The sequence below is a fragment of the Hypanus sabinus genome, chromosome 2 (assembly GCF_030144855.1).
Source record: "Hypanus sabinus isolate sHypSab1 chromosome 2, sHypSab1.hap1, whole genome shotgun sequence".
Lineage (NCBI taxonomy): Eukaryota > Metazoa > Chordata > Chondrichthyes > Myliobatiformes > Dasyatidae > Hypanus > Hypanus sabinus.
The window spans coordinates 32,409,633-32,426,644 of record NC_082707.1 but is presented as its reverse complement, the minus strand read 5'-3'; the positions used below and the strand labels follow the sequence as shown (position 1 = coordinate 32,426,644).

Genomic DNA, 17,012 nt, shown 5'->3' with positions numbered 1-17,012 from the left:
TATATGGGAGACTTGCTAATACTGTCTGGCAAGATTTCTTCATCGTCACTAAGAGAAAACAGTTTGTTTCACAATCTGTTGCGATTAATCTGATCTTGATGCTATCTTCACTTTTATGTGGCCTAAGGGAATGTACAGTTAGAAATTCTCTGAAGCTAGCACGTTGTATAACTGCAGAGATGGGGTTCACTGAGAGAAATGGAGCATAGCGATTAGTGGGATGTTATTACAACTCGGGGCATTCCAGAGCTCATAGTTCAATTCCAGTGCCATTCTGTAGGGAGTCTCTTTACATCCTCCCCATGGGATGCATGGATTTTCTTCAGGTCCTCCAATTTCCTCCCAAAGTCCAAAGACTTGCCCAGTAGATTAATTGGACATTGTTAATTGCCCTGTGATTAGGTTAGAGTTAATCGGTTTGTCAGGCATTCCTGGAGTGGTGTGGCGTGAAGAAGCAGAAAGGCCTAACTTGCACCGAATCACTAAATAAATAAATAGATAAACTAGGAGTGGTTTTGCTCAGGTATAAATAGCCATTGCTGATGAAAAAAGATTTCCGCAATTTTGTTTTGAAGGGAGGGAGAATATTACCACAGGCAGCTAGGCCATGGAGTATTTAAGGCAAAGCTTGGTAGGTTCTTGATTGGACATGGCATCAAAGGTTAAGGGGGAAGGCCACGGAAGTGAGACTGAGGAGGGGAGAAAATGATCAGCCATGCTTGAGTGGTGGAGCAGAGTCGATATATCAAATGGTCTAATTATGCTCCAATGTCTTATGGTCTTACAGTCTTGTTAAGAAGACCCAAGCTTCCAACAAACTTTCCTTGCTTCATATACCCTTAATGTTGTTCAGGTAGTTAGACAGTACTGATTTGTTGCAGGCATGAGTTTCTAATCTTATATTCAATTCTTAGCACACACTTATCTTTGATCACCTTCTTTGTTATTTCATTCCTTCCATGCTTGATCCCATTATCCATATGACTAGTTTTCTGAGAATTCTGTGAAGGCAAGCTACTGCACTCTATTTTGTCTTTTTTGCTTCCTTTGCCCAGTTATATGACTTCACAAATAGGCTTCTCAGTTATGTGGACACACCCTACTCCCAACATTCAATATTTGGCATATTTATGGCTATTTACCCTCTGGAAGTCCTTCTTAAAACTCTCATGTTATTTGTAAAAGATTGATTTATCCAACTTCCTATAATTTCTTTCCCCTTCCTCTTTCTCTCTTTTTCCATTCCCCATTCTGGTTACCTTCTCAGCCCTTCTCTACTCCTCATCTGCCTTTTACTGCCCTCTGGTGCCTGTCCTCCCTCCTGTTCTGACATAGTCAGGCTGCCCTCTCCTATAGATTCCTTCCTCAGCATTTTGCCTCTTCCACCTATCCCTTCCCGGTTTCTTACTTTATCTCCCTTCCCCAACCCTCACCTGGTTTCACCTATCACCTGCCAGCTTGTACTCTTTCCCCTCCTCCCACCTTCTTATTCTGGCTTTTGCCCTCTTCCTTTTCTACTCTGATGAAGAGTCTCGGCTCGAAACCTTGCCTGTTCATTCCCCTCTGTAGAGGCGACCTGACTTGCTGAATTCTTCCAGCATTTTCTGTGAGTTGCTCTCAGCTTCCAGCACCAGCAGAATCTCTCGTGTTTACATTGTCATTAAATGCTTCCTTTCTGACTGCTCCTTCAGTTAACTCTCTTAAATACTTTGCTATCTGGTCCACATCTCTTCTACTGAAAGTTTTTTGAATATTTTAATGCGCTCTCCATATTTATTATTTTATAAACAAACAATGGTTTCAAAAACTCTAGTGTTGTCATTTTGGAGCTAATCCCTGTACTCATAAACATGAATTCACAAACTTTCAGCCCCTCCCATTCTAAACTGACATCCTATCCAGATCAACAAAAGCTGCAGAACATAGTTGCCGAGGATTAATGACCTATAAGTATAAATAAGCATTTGGACTATTGTGTATTTAAGGAACCTTAAGGTTATAATTAGTGAAATCACTTTCTGTCAGACTGTGGGAAAATTATTGTGTGCCAAAAACTGCCCAAACAGCAAGGCATTGAATAAGCAGTGACGATCTGTTAGCTGTGCATTGGATTATCCTACTTTACTGATGTGCCATACCAAAGCAAGTCCAACAGTCATAGTCGGAGATTAATCTGGGTATTAAAATAATCGAATATGTTTTCTGGCTGAAATAGGTGTTTATAAGATGTGTTCTCCATTTTTAAGTTAAACATGGTGCGTGACAAGGGAAGAAACTCACGGAAAAAAGGAGAAGAATGCTTTCTAATAATCCTGCTTTTCCCCAATCCTTTACTCAGCCCAGCTGTCAATCAATTCTTCGGTCCTTCTCCAATTCTTCTGGTAAGATGACATCCAATCGCGGCGGCTTCTTTTGGGTCAACCAAAAGGCGTTATTGGCCTTTTCAAACATATATTTAATGACCACGAGACCCTGCTGGACATTAGCAGCTTAAAGCATTGCAGATCTACCCCATCAGTGTGCTGCTCTTTGGCAGAAAAGTGAAGGAGCTGGAAACGGTGCGGATTGTGCTGCCGCTGCCTCCGTCACAGAGGCGCTGGAGGAGTCGGTGCGTGAAGGCAGTGTGCGGTCCAACAGCGAGTGATCGCAAGGTCCCACTGGATATCGCTAATGTGGAATGCTGTAAGTCCAATTGATTTATTGGCGGACAGCTGGAGTGGGCGGCGTGGGAGCTGCAGGGTCTTGGTCGTAGCAAGGACTAGGCCTTAAGCTATGGTGTTGGCTGTTTACAGCCGCCCAGGAGAGAGGCATTGGAATCGTTGCCCTCCATCCGAGGTGCTGCGGTGTGGCATCCAAGCTGCAGTTGGCGCTGCCCTCCTCCTGGTGTTCGCTCGGCAGAAGACAATCAGTACTGTGTTAGACTACAGAGTCTTTCAACATTTATCGACTCAAGCTCTGGGACTATATATTTTTGTTGCCTGACTGTAATTAACTGGTATTTTATATGTGCTTGCTATCTTACATGTGCTACATGTGCTTTGTGCTGTTTATATCTGTAGATAATGCGTTTTGCACCTTGGGCCCAGAGTAACGCTGTTTCATTTGGCTGTATTCATGGGTATTCGTGTGTGGTTGAATGAAAATTAAACATGAACTTGAATTCTGTGCTTGATTTGGCTTTTAATTTTTATTTATTTATTTAGAGATACAGAATGGTAATAGGCCCTTTTGGCCCAACGAGCCTGTGCTGCTCAATTACACCCACGTGACTGATTAACCTTCTGACCCTTGCGTGTTCAGAATGTGGAAGGAAACCAGAGCGCCCAAGGGAAATACGTAGGGTCACGGGTCGAACTCCTATCCGACAGTGGCAGGAATTGCACCTTGATAGTTGGTGCTGTAACAGTGTGACGTTAACCGCTGCACTACTGTGCCCACCCTACACTCCATCCTTTGATGTAAGAGTCATCTTAATCTATTATTCCCTCTTCTTATTTTTCTGTTCTGCATATTCCCCTTCTACTTTCTGTCAATTTCTGCTCTAAACTGCAACAACATCTAATCCACAAAACATTCCTGACTGAAGAACATGCTGAGTTTTGTTCATTCCTCATCATAGCCAACAGAGGGAGCCATTGCATGCCAGTTCAGCAATACAGGGCCTCCTCTAGCATCCAATCTTACAACTGTTAGAGCACGAAAGAAAGCCATTCTGTGCTTGCTCATGGTAGAGCAGCTTTAAATAAAGTCATTATATTCATATACATAAGTATTATGTTCAATATACTTAAAGCTGAGGAAGGTTCCATTTGAACCACATTCTTCCATTTCGCTTTCCGCTTTACTGTATATGACGCAAATGGAAATACAATGAAAAACATTCAAGAAAACATCCAGAAATGCTAAAATGAGAGTCTTGCAAAAAGAACTGAGGCTAATTCTAGACTTTGTGCAATAGTAGTAATTTCTGGTGATACCTATTAAAGGACATTCAAGTAATAATAAGATTACATTTGTAGAATACTGTGAATGTTGGAAATTCAAGTAAAAGCTAGAAATACTGTGAGAAAAGAAGCAGAATTAATATCTCAGGCTGATGACCTTTCATCTGTTGTCAAGTTTCCTTCCCTTATTGTATCCGTCAACAAAACCATTAACCGGCACAACTTTGTAACCTCCACCAATCACCTTCCAGCTCTTCTATTCCTTTCCATTGACTCTGCAGATGTTATCTAACCTGCTGAATACTTTCAGCATATTATTCCTTTTTATTTTCACACCAGAATTAGTTTTAATCAGCTAACTTTGACCTCCCACCTGCTCATCTCTAAGGAAACGACAGGGTGGTGGTGTAGTGTTTTGTGCAAAGCTTTATAGTGTCAGTTGTAAGGTCAGGGTTTAATTTCTGCTGCTTTCTGTAAGGAGTTTGCATGTTCTCCCCGTGATAGCATGGGTTCCCCTCCCACAGTTCAAAGACATAGTTAGGGTTAGTGAGTTGTGGGCATGCTCTGTTGGCACTGGAAACCCAGCACAATCCTCACTGATTTGATTTGATGCAAACGACATATTTCACTGTATGTTTTGATGTGCATATGACAAACAAAGCCAATCTTTCTCCATAACTTTTATAGCAACAAAGACAGCATTGCTTCTGCTTTATCTGTTTCTTCAGCATCTCTTTTTCCAGTCTTCAATGGCAGGATCTGGTTCAGATGAATTACTTTACATTCACGTCTACTCTTCCACGTGAGGTCATCTCTGTGATTCTGCCTTAACCAGCTCAGCCACTTATTTCCACCTTTTGAATGACAGATCTCCACACACTTCTTGCCTGGCACTATTTTGTTTCTCTCTGTTAATTGAGTCATAGAAGTCACAGCGTCATCGAGTCACGGAGCACTACAGCGCCGAAACAGTACCTTCAGCCCATCTAGTCAGTGCCAAACTATTATTCTGCCTGTTTGCATTGACTGCATCTGGACCATAGCTCTCCACACCTATTCCACACCCGCCTCCCATTCTTGTACTTATCCAAATTTCTCTTAAATGTTGAAATCAAACCCTCATCCATCACTTCTGCTGGCACCTCATTCCACACTCTCATCACCCTCTGAGTGAAGATATTCCACCTCATGTTTTTCCTTAAACACTTCACCTTTCACCCTTAACCTATGACCTCTAATTCTAGTTTCACCCAACCTTATTGAAAAAAGCCTGCTTGCATTTACCCTATCTATACCCCTTATAATTTTGCACACCTCGATCAAATGTCCCCTCACTCTTCCATGCCCTAGGGAATAAAGTCCCAACTAATTTAGCCTTCCCCTATAACCCAGGTTCTGAAGTTCTGTGCACACTTTCAAACTTATGCCAATGCTGTAAAGTGTTGTGTTAAACGTTACATTACCGTGCCACTGTTGAACTGATCTTGCCATAATTTTATAGAAGTTACTACATCCCAGAAAATATTTCATTGGCTGTAAAGACATTTTTAAATTGTCAGACTTTGAATGAGATGCTATATAAATACTTGCACATCATGCTAGAGGAGCTCAGCAGGTCAGGCAGCATCTATGGATGGGAATAAACAGTCATTGTTTCAGTCCGGGACCTTTCATCAGGACATCAATAGATGTTACCTGACCTGCTGAGCTCCTCTAGCACATTATGTGTACTGCTTTAGATTTCCAGCATCTGCAGTACCTCTTGTCTCCATATAAATACATGTCTTTTCTTCTCCAGTCTGTTAATTGATGAGCCTTTAGGGGTAAATTTCTCACAAAAGCAATTTAGTCACATCTGAAGTAAGAGTACCATTACTTGAGGAAGCTATACTGAGGAAATGATACTGGGCACTTCCAGGCACAAGTCACCAAACTGTAGACCATTCCAGCATCACCCGTGAACATAACTATACCATCAATGTTAACAGATTTCAATACAGTCAACAGATGTTGGTGCAGTGATGGAATTTATGACAATTTTTCTTAACCCTAAGAAAGCAAGGAGCAAACCTTACAGTGTCATGAATAAAACATGAGTTAAAGTGTTCCTTTAGAGCAGGGATTCCCAATGCAATGGGTATGCAATGGACCTCTACAATTAACTGAGGTCTGTTCAACCCAGTTTGGGAATCACTGCATTAGAGCATCAATGTTTGGGAAGAAAGATTCATGACAATTAACTCCATCTGCACAACACTTGTCCATAGGCTATGATCATTGGCTCTTTGGTGACCCTAAGCCTCACAGTGACTTGAGCCATTGGGTCAGACCCCTACATGGAGGCAGTTGATTTCGATCTGCAATGCATAGCCCACAAGGTTCCTTTTCTTCTTCTTCCATCTCTGCCTTTCACTTCCACTGGAGCCATCTACATCCTATCTAAATGGTCAATGGGACATTGATGCAACAGCTGCGACTTCTACAGTCAACTGGCTCCAGGAAAAGAACTTTAGTAAGTAGATAAGGGTGAAACCCACCCTGACCATGTAGCTGCTGGGAATATTCTAATTCTTCCTGAGTTGCTCGACTGGGTTCTTGGATGGCATGCAGTGCCCAATTGCATCCCAAAAGAGATCAAACTTCATGTTTTGAATCACTAGGCATTCAAATCCAATCACAATCTCTTTGTAACTCAAGTACAGGCAGTTCATTAATATGCACATGGTCAATATTCAGTTGAACCTTGGTCAATGTAAGTGACAGGAAGCTGCTGAAGTAATGAATACAATCACATTGTAATGCTGCAGAAACTGGAACCGGGGAAGACTTTGATTGGCTTTATAATCAGGATTTTGACTCCTCTGTTCATGACATTCAGGAAGTCCATTGTGGCCTTTACATTGGAACATAATTGCTGCTTTACACAGATCAAGGTTGTTCTTGAAATAAAGCTGTTTATTGTGTATGCATAGTGTTAGCTTACTTGGTTGATGAGATCAGCAGACTTTCAAAATTGCCTGTCTGGCTAGTACTTACGTCATTCTTGATCATGAACAGCAAAAGCATTTAGAGTTGTATAAATAGTAAATTGGCACTGCGTTACTGACAGAATTGGGGTGTCCTTTTTTCAAACACAGGCCATGTTCTTGGCCCAGCTGCTCCAAGAGTTAATTATTAGTGAATAGTACTTTTCTACCAAATAGCATCTGTTATCGTAAGTAAGCATAAGGAATATTTTGCAGAGCATGTTGCAATCCGTGACATCAGTCTTTTGCATAGACCATGCATGAGCAGCGTATCTCAGCTGCTCTGTAAATGAAGTGCTAAAATTTTCTTTATCCATCACAAAGAAGTCAATAATTTAACAGTCATTGATTTTGATACTGGTTCTCCAATACAAAGAAACCACTAGGTGTCAGTAAATGGTCCTATAATCATACCTGTTGGAACGGCAAATGTTGCATTCTGTGAACTTTGGATGTGATATTTACCAATTTAGAGCTCAAACGTTTTACCTTCTTTCTTAATTGCACAATGCCTATTTCAAGGTAAATAAAAAATTCTGATATGATTTTATAAAAACACATCAATCAATCTGTCAGATTCATTGCTGATTGTCAAAAAGAGAAGTGTAATTCCAGAAGTAAAAGGGCGGTCTCAACAATAATCACATACAAAGCTATTATTGCTTGTCCGTCATAGAAATTGCATTTCTTTTCGATTTTCTTCAGATGCTATCTTTATTATTGATAGCAATGAAGACGGCAATGGATCTTAAGTACATATATTCACAAAAGTGTAGAAAGATTTGAAACACAGCAAATTATTCATTTTGCAATAACAATAGATACAGCGCATTCTACATAGAATATTTATTGCTAAAATCTTGTAATTTACAACAAGAACTATTTCTATATGTACAGTATCTTTAATGCAAAAAGACCTCAGCATCCTTCATTGGAACAATGAAGTACAAACTTTGACACCAACATATTAGGACAGATAATTCAAAGCTCGGTCAATGAGGTAAGTTTTCAGAAACATTTTGAAAGAAGAATGATTTAGATACGGCAAGGTTTATGAAGAAGTATCCAAACTTGGGACATCTCTACTTACTGCCCAATATGCCTTAGGGCAGCAATGGAAGTCCTCCATCTCTGGTTGTGTTCAGCGTTTCCTTCATCATGTTAGTAACTCATTTTTCGCTACTGTCAGTCATGCAAGTCCCGAGTGGAGAGTCAGGAATACTGCCTCACTCAGATTCTACAATGTTGTTTCCATAACAGTTTTGTTTGACCAGTAAGTATTGTTACTGGTTCTGAGCTGAACCCCAGACTTGGAGGACTGGTGGTCTGGCCTTTGACTTGTGACCCCACCAAGAGTCAAAGCATAAAGCCCTGACTCCAGCCAACATAGCTCTCCAGATCTTTGAGGCATGCAAGCCTCCGAACCCTATAACAACGTTATGGTTCTCTTGGAGCTTGAGCCATCTCTATTAAAAGCAAATTAAAACTTGTACCCATTAAATTTAGGCTTGAACAAGAGATTGGAATTTGGAAAGTGCAGATATCAGAGGAGGTTATATGACAGGAAAAGATTACAGAGTGGGGAGGGCTTAGGGGAGTGGAATGATATAACAACAAATATAGGCACCTTAAAATAAATGTCTTAATTAATCAGGAGCCAATGTAGCAAGTATAGCAGTAATGGTTGAAAGTAACTAGTGTGAATTGGGACATGAGTTAGCAGACTACAGAAGAACAGGACCTCATATGTAAGATGTGCAGGTAATGTAGAGGCTGAAATACCTTTGATATATTAAGTCAAGTCAAGTCTCTTTTATTGTCATTTTAACCATAACTGCTGGTACAGTGCACAGTAAAAACGAAACAACGTTCCTCCAGGACCACGGTATTAAGCCACAATTAAATTTTGTGATTATTTCCCTGAGAGAAGAGGCCACTTCTTACGATGTAAAAGAGAAAGTGAGAAGGTGGGATACTTTCACAAGCATCTTTTATTTCCCATAGAGTCTTCCAGCTTTATTTGCAAATATAAACTTCTAAAGCAAGCATTTAAAGATTAAATTACTACTGCAAGGCTTCTGGAGCCAGACTCTCTGGATATATTTTTCAGGCAAACTTCTCTAAATCCAGCATGTCATGACATTTGCTATGACTTCCCAAAAGCACCTTGTAGTAATCTACTATTAAAGGTTATTTTAAAGTTATTTTTACACCTTCCTGAATTTTGTGCACTGCCTCTCAGATTCATGTTCAGTCAAGGGAGAAAAAAACGTAATTCCTTTAAAGAAATATGTTTCCTTTAAGCATTTCAATTAATTCTAGCTGCTGGATTGTATTTTGACATTTAATCTAAATTATAAAATCACAAATTTTCAAGGCAAAATCAAATATGTGATTAGTTCAGAAAATTGACTCGCAATTAATCTCCAGAGACTACTCCCCCACCAGCCTGCCTGACGCTAACCCAGAGCTGCGAGACATGGGAACTAAGAATCTATAGTTTTTATTATGTTATCACCCTCATACACAAAGTGATCAATCACGTTTAAAGTCACAGGTGAGCAACTCGTGTTTGGAATTTTGTGTGACAACGTCATCACTACTTGATGGTTTTCAACCTGTTCGATGGCCATTTCTGCAACTAGTTTCCACCAGGCTCATTCACTCTGGCCTGTGACCATTGACGTGCAATCGTAGGGCAGACTGAAAGATGAGCATTTGAAATACATTAGGACAATAAAGAGTTTGTCCCTCTTTTCTCCTGATATGCTGTTCCACCGTCATTTACTGTGAAGCATTGTTGTGATTTTTTTGTTTGGTACTTGATGTAAACACAGTTCATTGACTGTGGTCAGGGTTTGTGTACATCCTTCCTCTCTGACCCTCTACTTTTGTTGCTAAATGTAATCCATAGGGGAATCTCAAAAACAGCTGCTTTCTGTTATCTCCAAGGGCAAACACTTTTGTGGAGAAAAAACAAGCATGTGATTAAGCTGTTTATAAATCTGCTGCGTAAAATATGCTCATATTTACAGTGTGCCTGTGGGGTCATTGTAGACATGCTAGTTACAAGCTCATAAACAATAGATTCTGTTTAAAAGTAAATATTACATTTATTCAAAAGCTTAAGCTCTTTATTATAGTATTCAACCTATGTTATCTGGAACAATTTCACCAAGATGAAGGAACCAAGATAAACATTGCCATGCAGAATGAGTAAGCATTGTCTGAAGGGTAAAGAATTGGAGAGTGAGTGGAATCACAGGAGTAAGGGTGGAACTCGATCAGAGAAAGGAAGGAGAGGACTAGCTGGAGTAAGATGTTGCCAGTACAGTTGGGGAAGGCATTGAGAAAGAAAGATAATGGATGAGACTGATAAGTTAATGGATGGTACAGCGGAACTTCTACCCAACACCTCCATCTCAGTTTCTGCCCTCCACAGTCTCATAATTATTACTTAGTCTTTGTGGAGTTCTTGTATTCTTCACATGTCCTTATTTGTTTATTTTAATTTTTATTTAGAGGTGCAGCAGGCAGGCCCTTTTGGATCAACGAGCCCACGCCACCCAATTACACCCACGTGACAAATTAACCGACTAACCTGTACATCTTTGGAATGTGGGAGGAAGCCAGAATACCTGGGTAGTAAAGGGGAGAACATAAATACCCCTTACAGACAGAGGCAGGATTTGAAACTGGGTCAGTGGTGCAGTAAACTGGTTGTGTTAACTCTCATACTACCATGCATCCCCCAAAAGAAGTGTTTTCGCCAAGTGGCCCAGTTTCTGCCCGCACCCCAAAGACATGCTGGGTGACAGGTGAGTGTCTATTTCAGGTGGCTTATCGGGGATTCAGTGTGGAGATGGTGAGCACTTCAGACAAAATGATCCGTTTGGAAATCATTGGCAGGATCCTCTTGAGAACCACCATTGACTTGATAGGCCAAATAATCCCCTTCTAAGGTTGGGTTGAGTTGTTCTCCAATCTTGGCAACTTACTTGCCAAGTTTTTCATCATCGTGCAAGGAAACATCGTCAGTGTGCTGTTGATTGTGGTGTGTCCTCCAAATGATTGGCTTTTATATGCTTTTCAACCGGCTGATTGGATCACCTTCTATGGTGTTAAATATACTATATACTTGAATGGGAAACTAACAATGAGGGCATAAAGTGCCGAGGAAACAAAATACAAGTCAATTTCCTGGCCCATGTAATATTAAGAAATTTGAGTTTTAATCATAGTGAAAATAAATGAAATAATCTGCAAAATCAAAGTTTTAGCTAGCTAAAATCCAAAAATTAGTTACTATTATACATAGACTATATTTTGTCAAATCTCAAAGGGATTTGAGGAGAAGATACCAACCTTTTCATTCCTTTAAAGTGAGCTGGAATAGGAAGTTGATAATTTGGTAGGAACATATTCCTCATTTACAATTGACAATTCGCTGGGAAATGAATAAAGTTGTTTTTATAGAGGCTGTTTGTTCATATTATTCAAACTGATAAAATCAACAAGGGAGATACAAAACGGTGGCCTTTACTGGAGAATTTGAGGTGGAATTTTCCACTACCCCCACCACAAAGCATAAAGCTGGGTTTCAAGATTAACCACCCATGATAAATCCCGTCCTATTAGTATTTGCTTGGGAGATGAAAAGGGAGGCTCGAAAGCAGATGTTTACCACCCAGGCAGAAAAGAAGCTCATCTTCAAAACAGTGCTTGGCAATGTTCCTCATCTAGAATTAACAATATTGTTTTATTGTGGTATTATCTTATATAAAAAGCTTCTACTTTGCACTAGTTTCCTCCTGTTTTCACAGGAGAGTTCTGGAAGCTGCACGGTCATGGCCGTAAATCGGCTAGTTGCCACCTCTGGCACCAAGCTTTTCCTCCTGTCATATGCAGGGTTTACTGCAGCTTAACAAGGCAAAATACACTTCAGGTAGACACTGCAAGGATCAAGGAGAAGGCTGGATCACTTCCACTCTTTGTTCTGAAGATGGCCTGATAAGCATGAACTTTGCTCTGAGGTGTTAGATTGTAAATAAAACCCATTCGTGTAAGTGATTGTCATAACCTAACCACTCTGCCATCATGCTGCGAGCTACATAAACCCACACACCTTCTGTCCCCTGGCCTGTTTCCCTAAAGTTATTTCATGATGTTCTGAATGTTTGGGACCTCTCTGGACATCCTTCTATGTTTGCAGGTCTTTGGAGCAACTGCAAGAGGACCAGAAGATGACCAGGTACGAACGCACTGCGGTGTTCAGTTGCCAGTGTGTACCGGGCCAGCCAATTATGTTCAATGGTTCCATGGTTCAATTTAATACAACCTGAAATCCTTACTCTTTGCAGACATCCATGAAACAGAAGAAAACCCCAAAGAATGAATGACAGGGAAAGTGTTAACACCCCAAAGCCCCCTCCCCAGCTCCCACACACAACAGCAGCAACAGCATCAACCCTCCCCCCACTTGCTCCAGCAAAAGCACCAACCCCTTCCCCCCACCATGCAAGCAATAGCAACCCCCCCCCCCCACCACCCCAGAGGCTATGATTTAAAGTCCATCAAAAGACTACTGTCCATCCCAGCTCTTTGACATCTCAGGCTGAGTGTGTCAAAAGCCTCCGGCATCCAGGGGGATGGCGGCTTTATTTCGGAGCCCACGCTACACACGAGCATGGACAAACCTTTCCGACGGCAGGCACAGCTCTTGTCAGCAGCTGCGGGGGTAACATCTGAATTGAACTTTTGCTCCACTAAGTGTTTCCAGACAGGAACAGGAGATAGCTGCCAGAAGCCTCAAGCTGGGGAGACATTTGTCATGACCTTCTACATGTGAAGTGCAACTAGTTTGACATTCATCCGGCATGACGTTCTGCAGCGCATGCATGTATTATAAGCTTCTGCGTGCATGCCCGAAACCTGCTTCTTATCTTTAATACATTCGCTGGCTGCATACTTGTACTTTGCATGCTCTTGTTGCGAAGTGCAGCATGAACTTAATCCTTATTTAGCTCTTCCGTTTGCGTGCTCTCCTGTCACTTACAAACCAGGGGCTACCGCATACCATCTCCCCACGTATCAAGACAGTGGATCAGGTCAGTGGCAAAACGCTGAACTTTTTCTCACAACATATAACTGTGAGAGGGAAAGAAATCTGAATTACTAAATTAATTTATTTAATACATCAGCGATTAGAAACTTTTTTTTTGCCAGGCCTTTAGATTTTTTGCCTGCCAGTTAATAGGGATGATAAATGATTGTGAAAATGGTGTTAATGGGTGTCGCAATGATCTGAGATAAAGAGACAAGGTCAATTTTATTAATACCAATTGCCATTGTTTCACGATAACTAGCTGATGAAAAATAGTAGCGGAGCCTCCCATGAAAAACAATCAAAAAAAGGATTTTAAAAGAAATCTCTGATTCAAACAGCAGGATTTATGCTTTTGTTTCTGCTTCTCTACTCTTTTACCCAGGCGTATCAACAGTGGTTCTATGGAGACACCACAATACTTGAAATGATTGAGAAGAAGCGCAGTTTGTGTAAAGAGATCAAGTCACGCCAGAAGCCAGATAAAGGTCTTTGTAAACAAGACAGCATGCCCATCCTTCCAAGCTGGAAGAAAAACAGCACGACGAAGAATCTGAAGCTGACAGCGTCACCCTGTTCAAAACCACAGACTGTTCTCTGGGACACAGCAATCTGACAAAGTCCTCTGTGAAGCATGCTTCCCCCAAGGTTTTGACCACTAACCCCTACAGGTTCCCTCCAAGAGTAAATTCCTCAATGACTGTTGTTCGACCTTTGACGTCCTCATTGGTCTGCCCACCAGAACCCTTCAGTACTGTCGGCTCAAACGATCCAGTTGCCTTGAGGAGACCATGGTTCACTGTGACTGAAGCCAACATGTCACATGACAGAGGCCGAGCCAATTACCATGCCGATCATCCATGGCAGCGACCTAGGTACTCGCTGCCTTATAGAAGCACTCACGTGAAATAATATTTAAAAGTAATATTGCTATAACAATAAATAGTTAAACAGCTGTGCTGTTATGTGAATGGATTTTAATATAATTAATTTTATTGTCAGCTTTTAAGAAATTGCAATGAATCAGAGGCAGGCTTGAGAGGAGGTGGTTAGTAGAGGAAGCTTGATTCTTGGCCACTATGTGTAACAAAACCATAGGCCTGTTCTCTAACCAGAGATTTGCAATGGTGCTGCACGGTGAGCACATATGGGATATTCTCTGCCTGTGCTAAATATTTTTGTTCTATGAGCGTTTTTTTAATCCTATGTCACAAATGAAGGGAACCAATCGTGATTCAGTTTGCAGGAGAATGCAGATATCCACCTCTTTAGTTGCCGATCAGTTTCAGCAGGATATCACCCTGCTCTGCAGAGTTCTCGTAATGAGAATGACAGTTGCTTTCCTATGCAAACAGCAGTAGAGTTTGGTATGTTTTCCCATTTCCTACTGCACAGCCCTGCTCTCTCCAGTCTGCACTAATTGATGATGAGTTTTTAAAAAGGAAAAATTATCAAATGCTCCAAGCACTAGGGTGAATTTTTTTAATGCTGAACCATTGGGTTTTGGTTTGATTTTTGTATACGACTCAACAATGAGGCCTAGGAGAGATTTTCCTTTTCTGTGCCCAAGATCACCTGGGATGCTGGGAAATTAGGTCAGGATGCATACCTATAATGGGGGCCATCTGATTTAGCCACTTATGTGAAGGAAATTTGGACTGATCCTTTCCCAGGTGGGGTTTTTCGTTCCAGCTGGTTTGTTGGGCTTGGGCACATTAGCATGGTCGGTGCGAGTTCTGGAAAATCTCACCTACCTTGATCAGAATCTGTGCAATGTAATCTCAGTAGAGGCTGTTTGTTCAAAACCTGTTGAAAAGTAAACAGGAGGATTTGAAGGCTTTCAAATATTTTTTACTGAAGTGTATTGACCTATGATATATCTATATAAATATATATATATATATATATAATTATGATGTTATTGTCTCGTATCCACTTTTCTTGAATTTTAATAGTATAATTGAATATAGTGTGAACTTTATAGTATTTTTGTGTAAAGCGCACTGTGAATAAAAAAACGAAAAAAAAAGCACAGTCAAGGCACACCTGAAGATTATCACAGTCAGTGCATGCATCCCAAAAGAGACCGTAGTGCATGGATTCAACAAAATCCATAAACCTGGCATCAGTCAAGATACATACATCCAACAACAGTCACGTTGCATATTGTCAAATCATACTTTACAGACCCATCACCTATAATACCATGTCTACCCATCATCACTCATAGTGCCTTTATTCAATACCCCATAATGATCTTGGTGAATATGTCATAGCACTGTCCACAGCAGCAATCAGATCAAGGACCAATACAAATAATAGACCCTAGCACTGGACACAGTCAGAGTATGAGCCCAAAATCAATCAGTGATCACATACCCAGCCCCTTTAATCAATACTAATACTTGCATCCCAACATCGTCAGTCAAATGCACACATTCCTGTGCTGATCATCATAAATGCACACATAATGGACAATTTGTGCGTACGTTAAATCTGTGTATATCCTAAAACCTTCAAATGAGTTATTCTATGTACCCTTACTTGTTCCAGAATTAATTCCCATGCTTCATTTCTGCTAGAGCCACTACACACAACCCCAATTTCATGAGTATATGTACCCTGATTTTGATCAGTTCAATTTCATAATCCCAAAATCTATCAGAGCCAGGGTAAGCACACTGGGATCACAGCCAGAGCAAAATTAAACATCATTACAGGTACTTAATGCATTCCAAAAACAGATTCCATTGAAATTTCATTCCTCTGTAAATTTATCCCGACAGCATTTATCTTTGGGTCATGTACTTCAACACCTATCACAGCTAGAGCAAATATGCCAAATGGATTAAAAATGGTGGGTTACAACAATAAGTGCATGCCCCTTCTTTCTGTGGCCACAGCAAAACCCATATATCACCCACATGCAGAGCTAAAGTACACTGCTGAAGTAGCTCACTTATTGTTTACACAAACACACATGGCAGATATAACACACACAGATGTATGCACTTAGGCTTGCATGCAAACACACAAACACACACACACATTCACATAGACCGTGTATTCTAGTCATTTTAAATACTATTGTATTAGTTTTAATTTTTGTTCAGAATAGTCATTTTAGATGACTTCAATGAAAACGGTGTTTGAAAGGAAATACCTATTCTAATAATTTGATCATTTGTACTTTTGCAAATACTTGGATAAAAGTTGGAGAAAATCCTTCCATGGCCTATGAATTATTGTGAACTAAATTGAGTTCCAGTGGTGCAACATGTTCATTCCAGCTCAACTGTTTACAAATAAACCTTAAAGCATTGAATGTCCTTTCTAATCCACAGTGGTTTTCATCACAATGTGAATAACAGATATCTTGTGAACCTATAGAACGGACGGATATGTGTGCATTGACTTGCTGCCCCCCCCAATAATAAATACAGAAATTTGATATTAAATATTTGTCATAATTCTAATGCTTTTTTTCAATATTTATTGGTGAGTAAAGTTTGGTGGACTAAGCTAGTGATCTGTTTAGGTGAAGCAGTGAAGTTAGAGTTCCAGAGTTTGACTTAAACTATAATTGAGTCTACACACCAGTTCTCAATTCCAGGACGCACTGTGCACAAGGATTTGGCTGCTAAAATCACATGCAGAAAAATGCATAGGAATGCAAGTCTCGCCACAGATGAAAAATAATACTTGTTGAGATTTCCTAAAATAAAAAAAACACACCATATGTGTTTGAGTTAAATGTGTGAGCAAAGCATTGCAGGCATGGCTGCTGAGTCTGTTCCACTACCAATGGCTGTTTGCCACTTTCTCTGCCAAGAAAGACGGTTGTGCTTGATCAGTGTGTTACAATATCTGCACTGTTACTGTCTTAACTGGATATATGGAACTGTGAAATTTGTGAGATGTAAATGTTCAACTGTTGGA

At 40.5% G+C, this 17,012-nt stretch overlaps 1 protein-coding gene across 1 annotated transcript in view; it reads left to right on the top strand.

Annotated features, from left to right (window-relative positions):
• nyap2a (neuronal tyrosine-phosphorylated phosphoinositide-3-kinase adaptor 2a) overlaps positions 1-13,845 on the top strand; it is a 198,647-nt gene extending 184,802 nt beyond the window's left edge. Inside the window, exon 7 of the mRNA XM_059963176.1 lies at positions 13,459-13,845. Within this exon, the coding sequence (XP_059819159.1) occupies positions 13,459-13,689 (231 nt within the window). The 3' untranslated portion in view covers positions 13,690-13,845. The remainder of the gene's footprint in view (positions 1-13,458) is intronic.
• Positions 13,846-17,012: the final 3,167 nt, after the last annotated feature.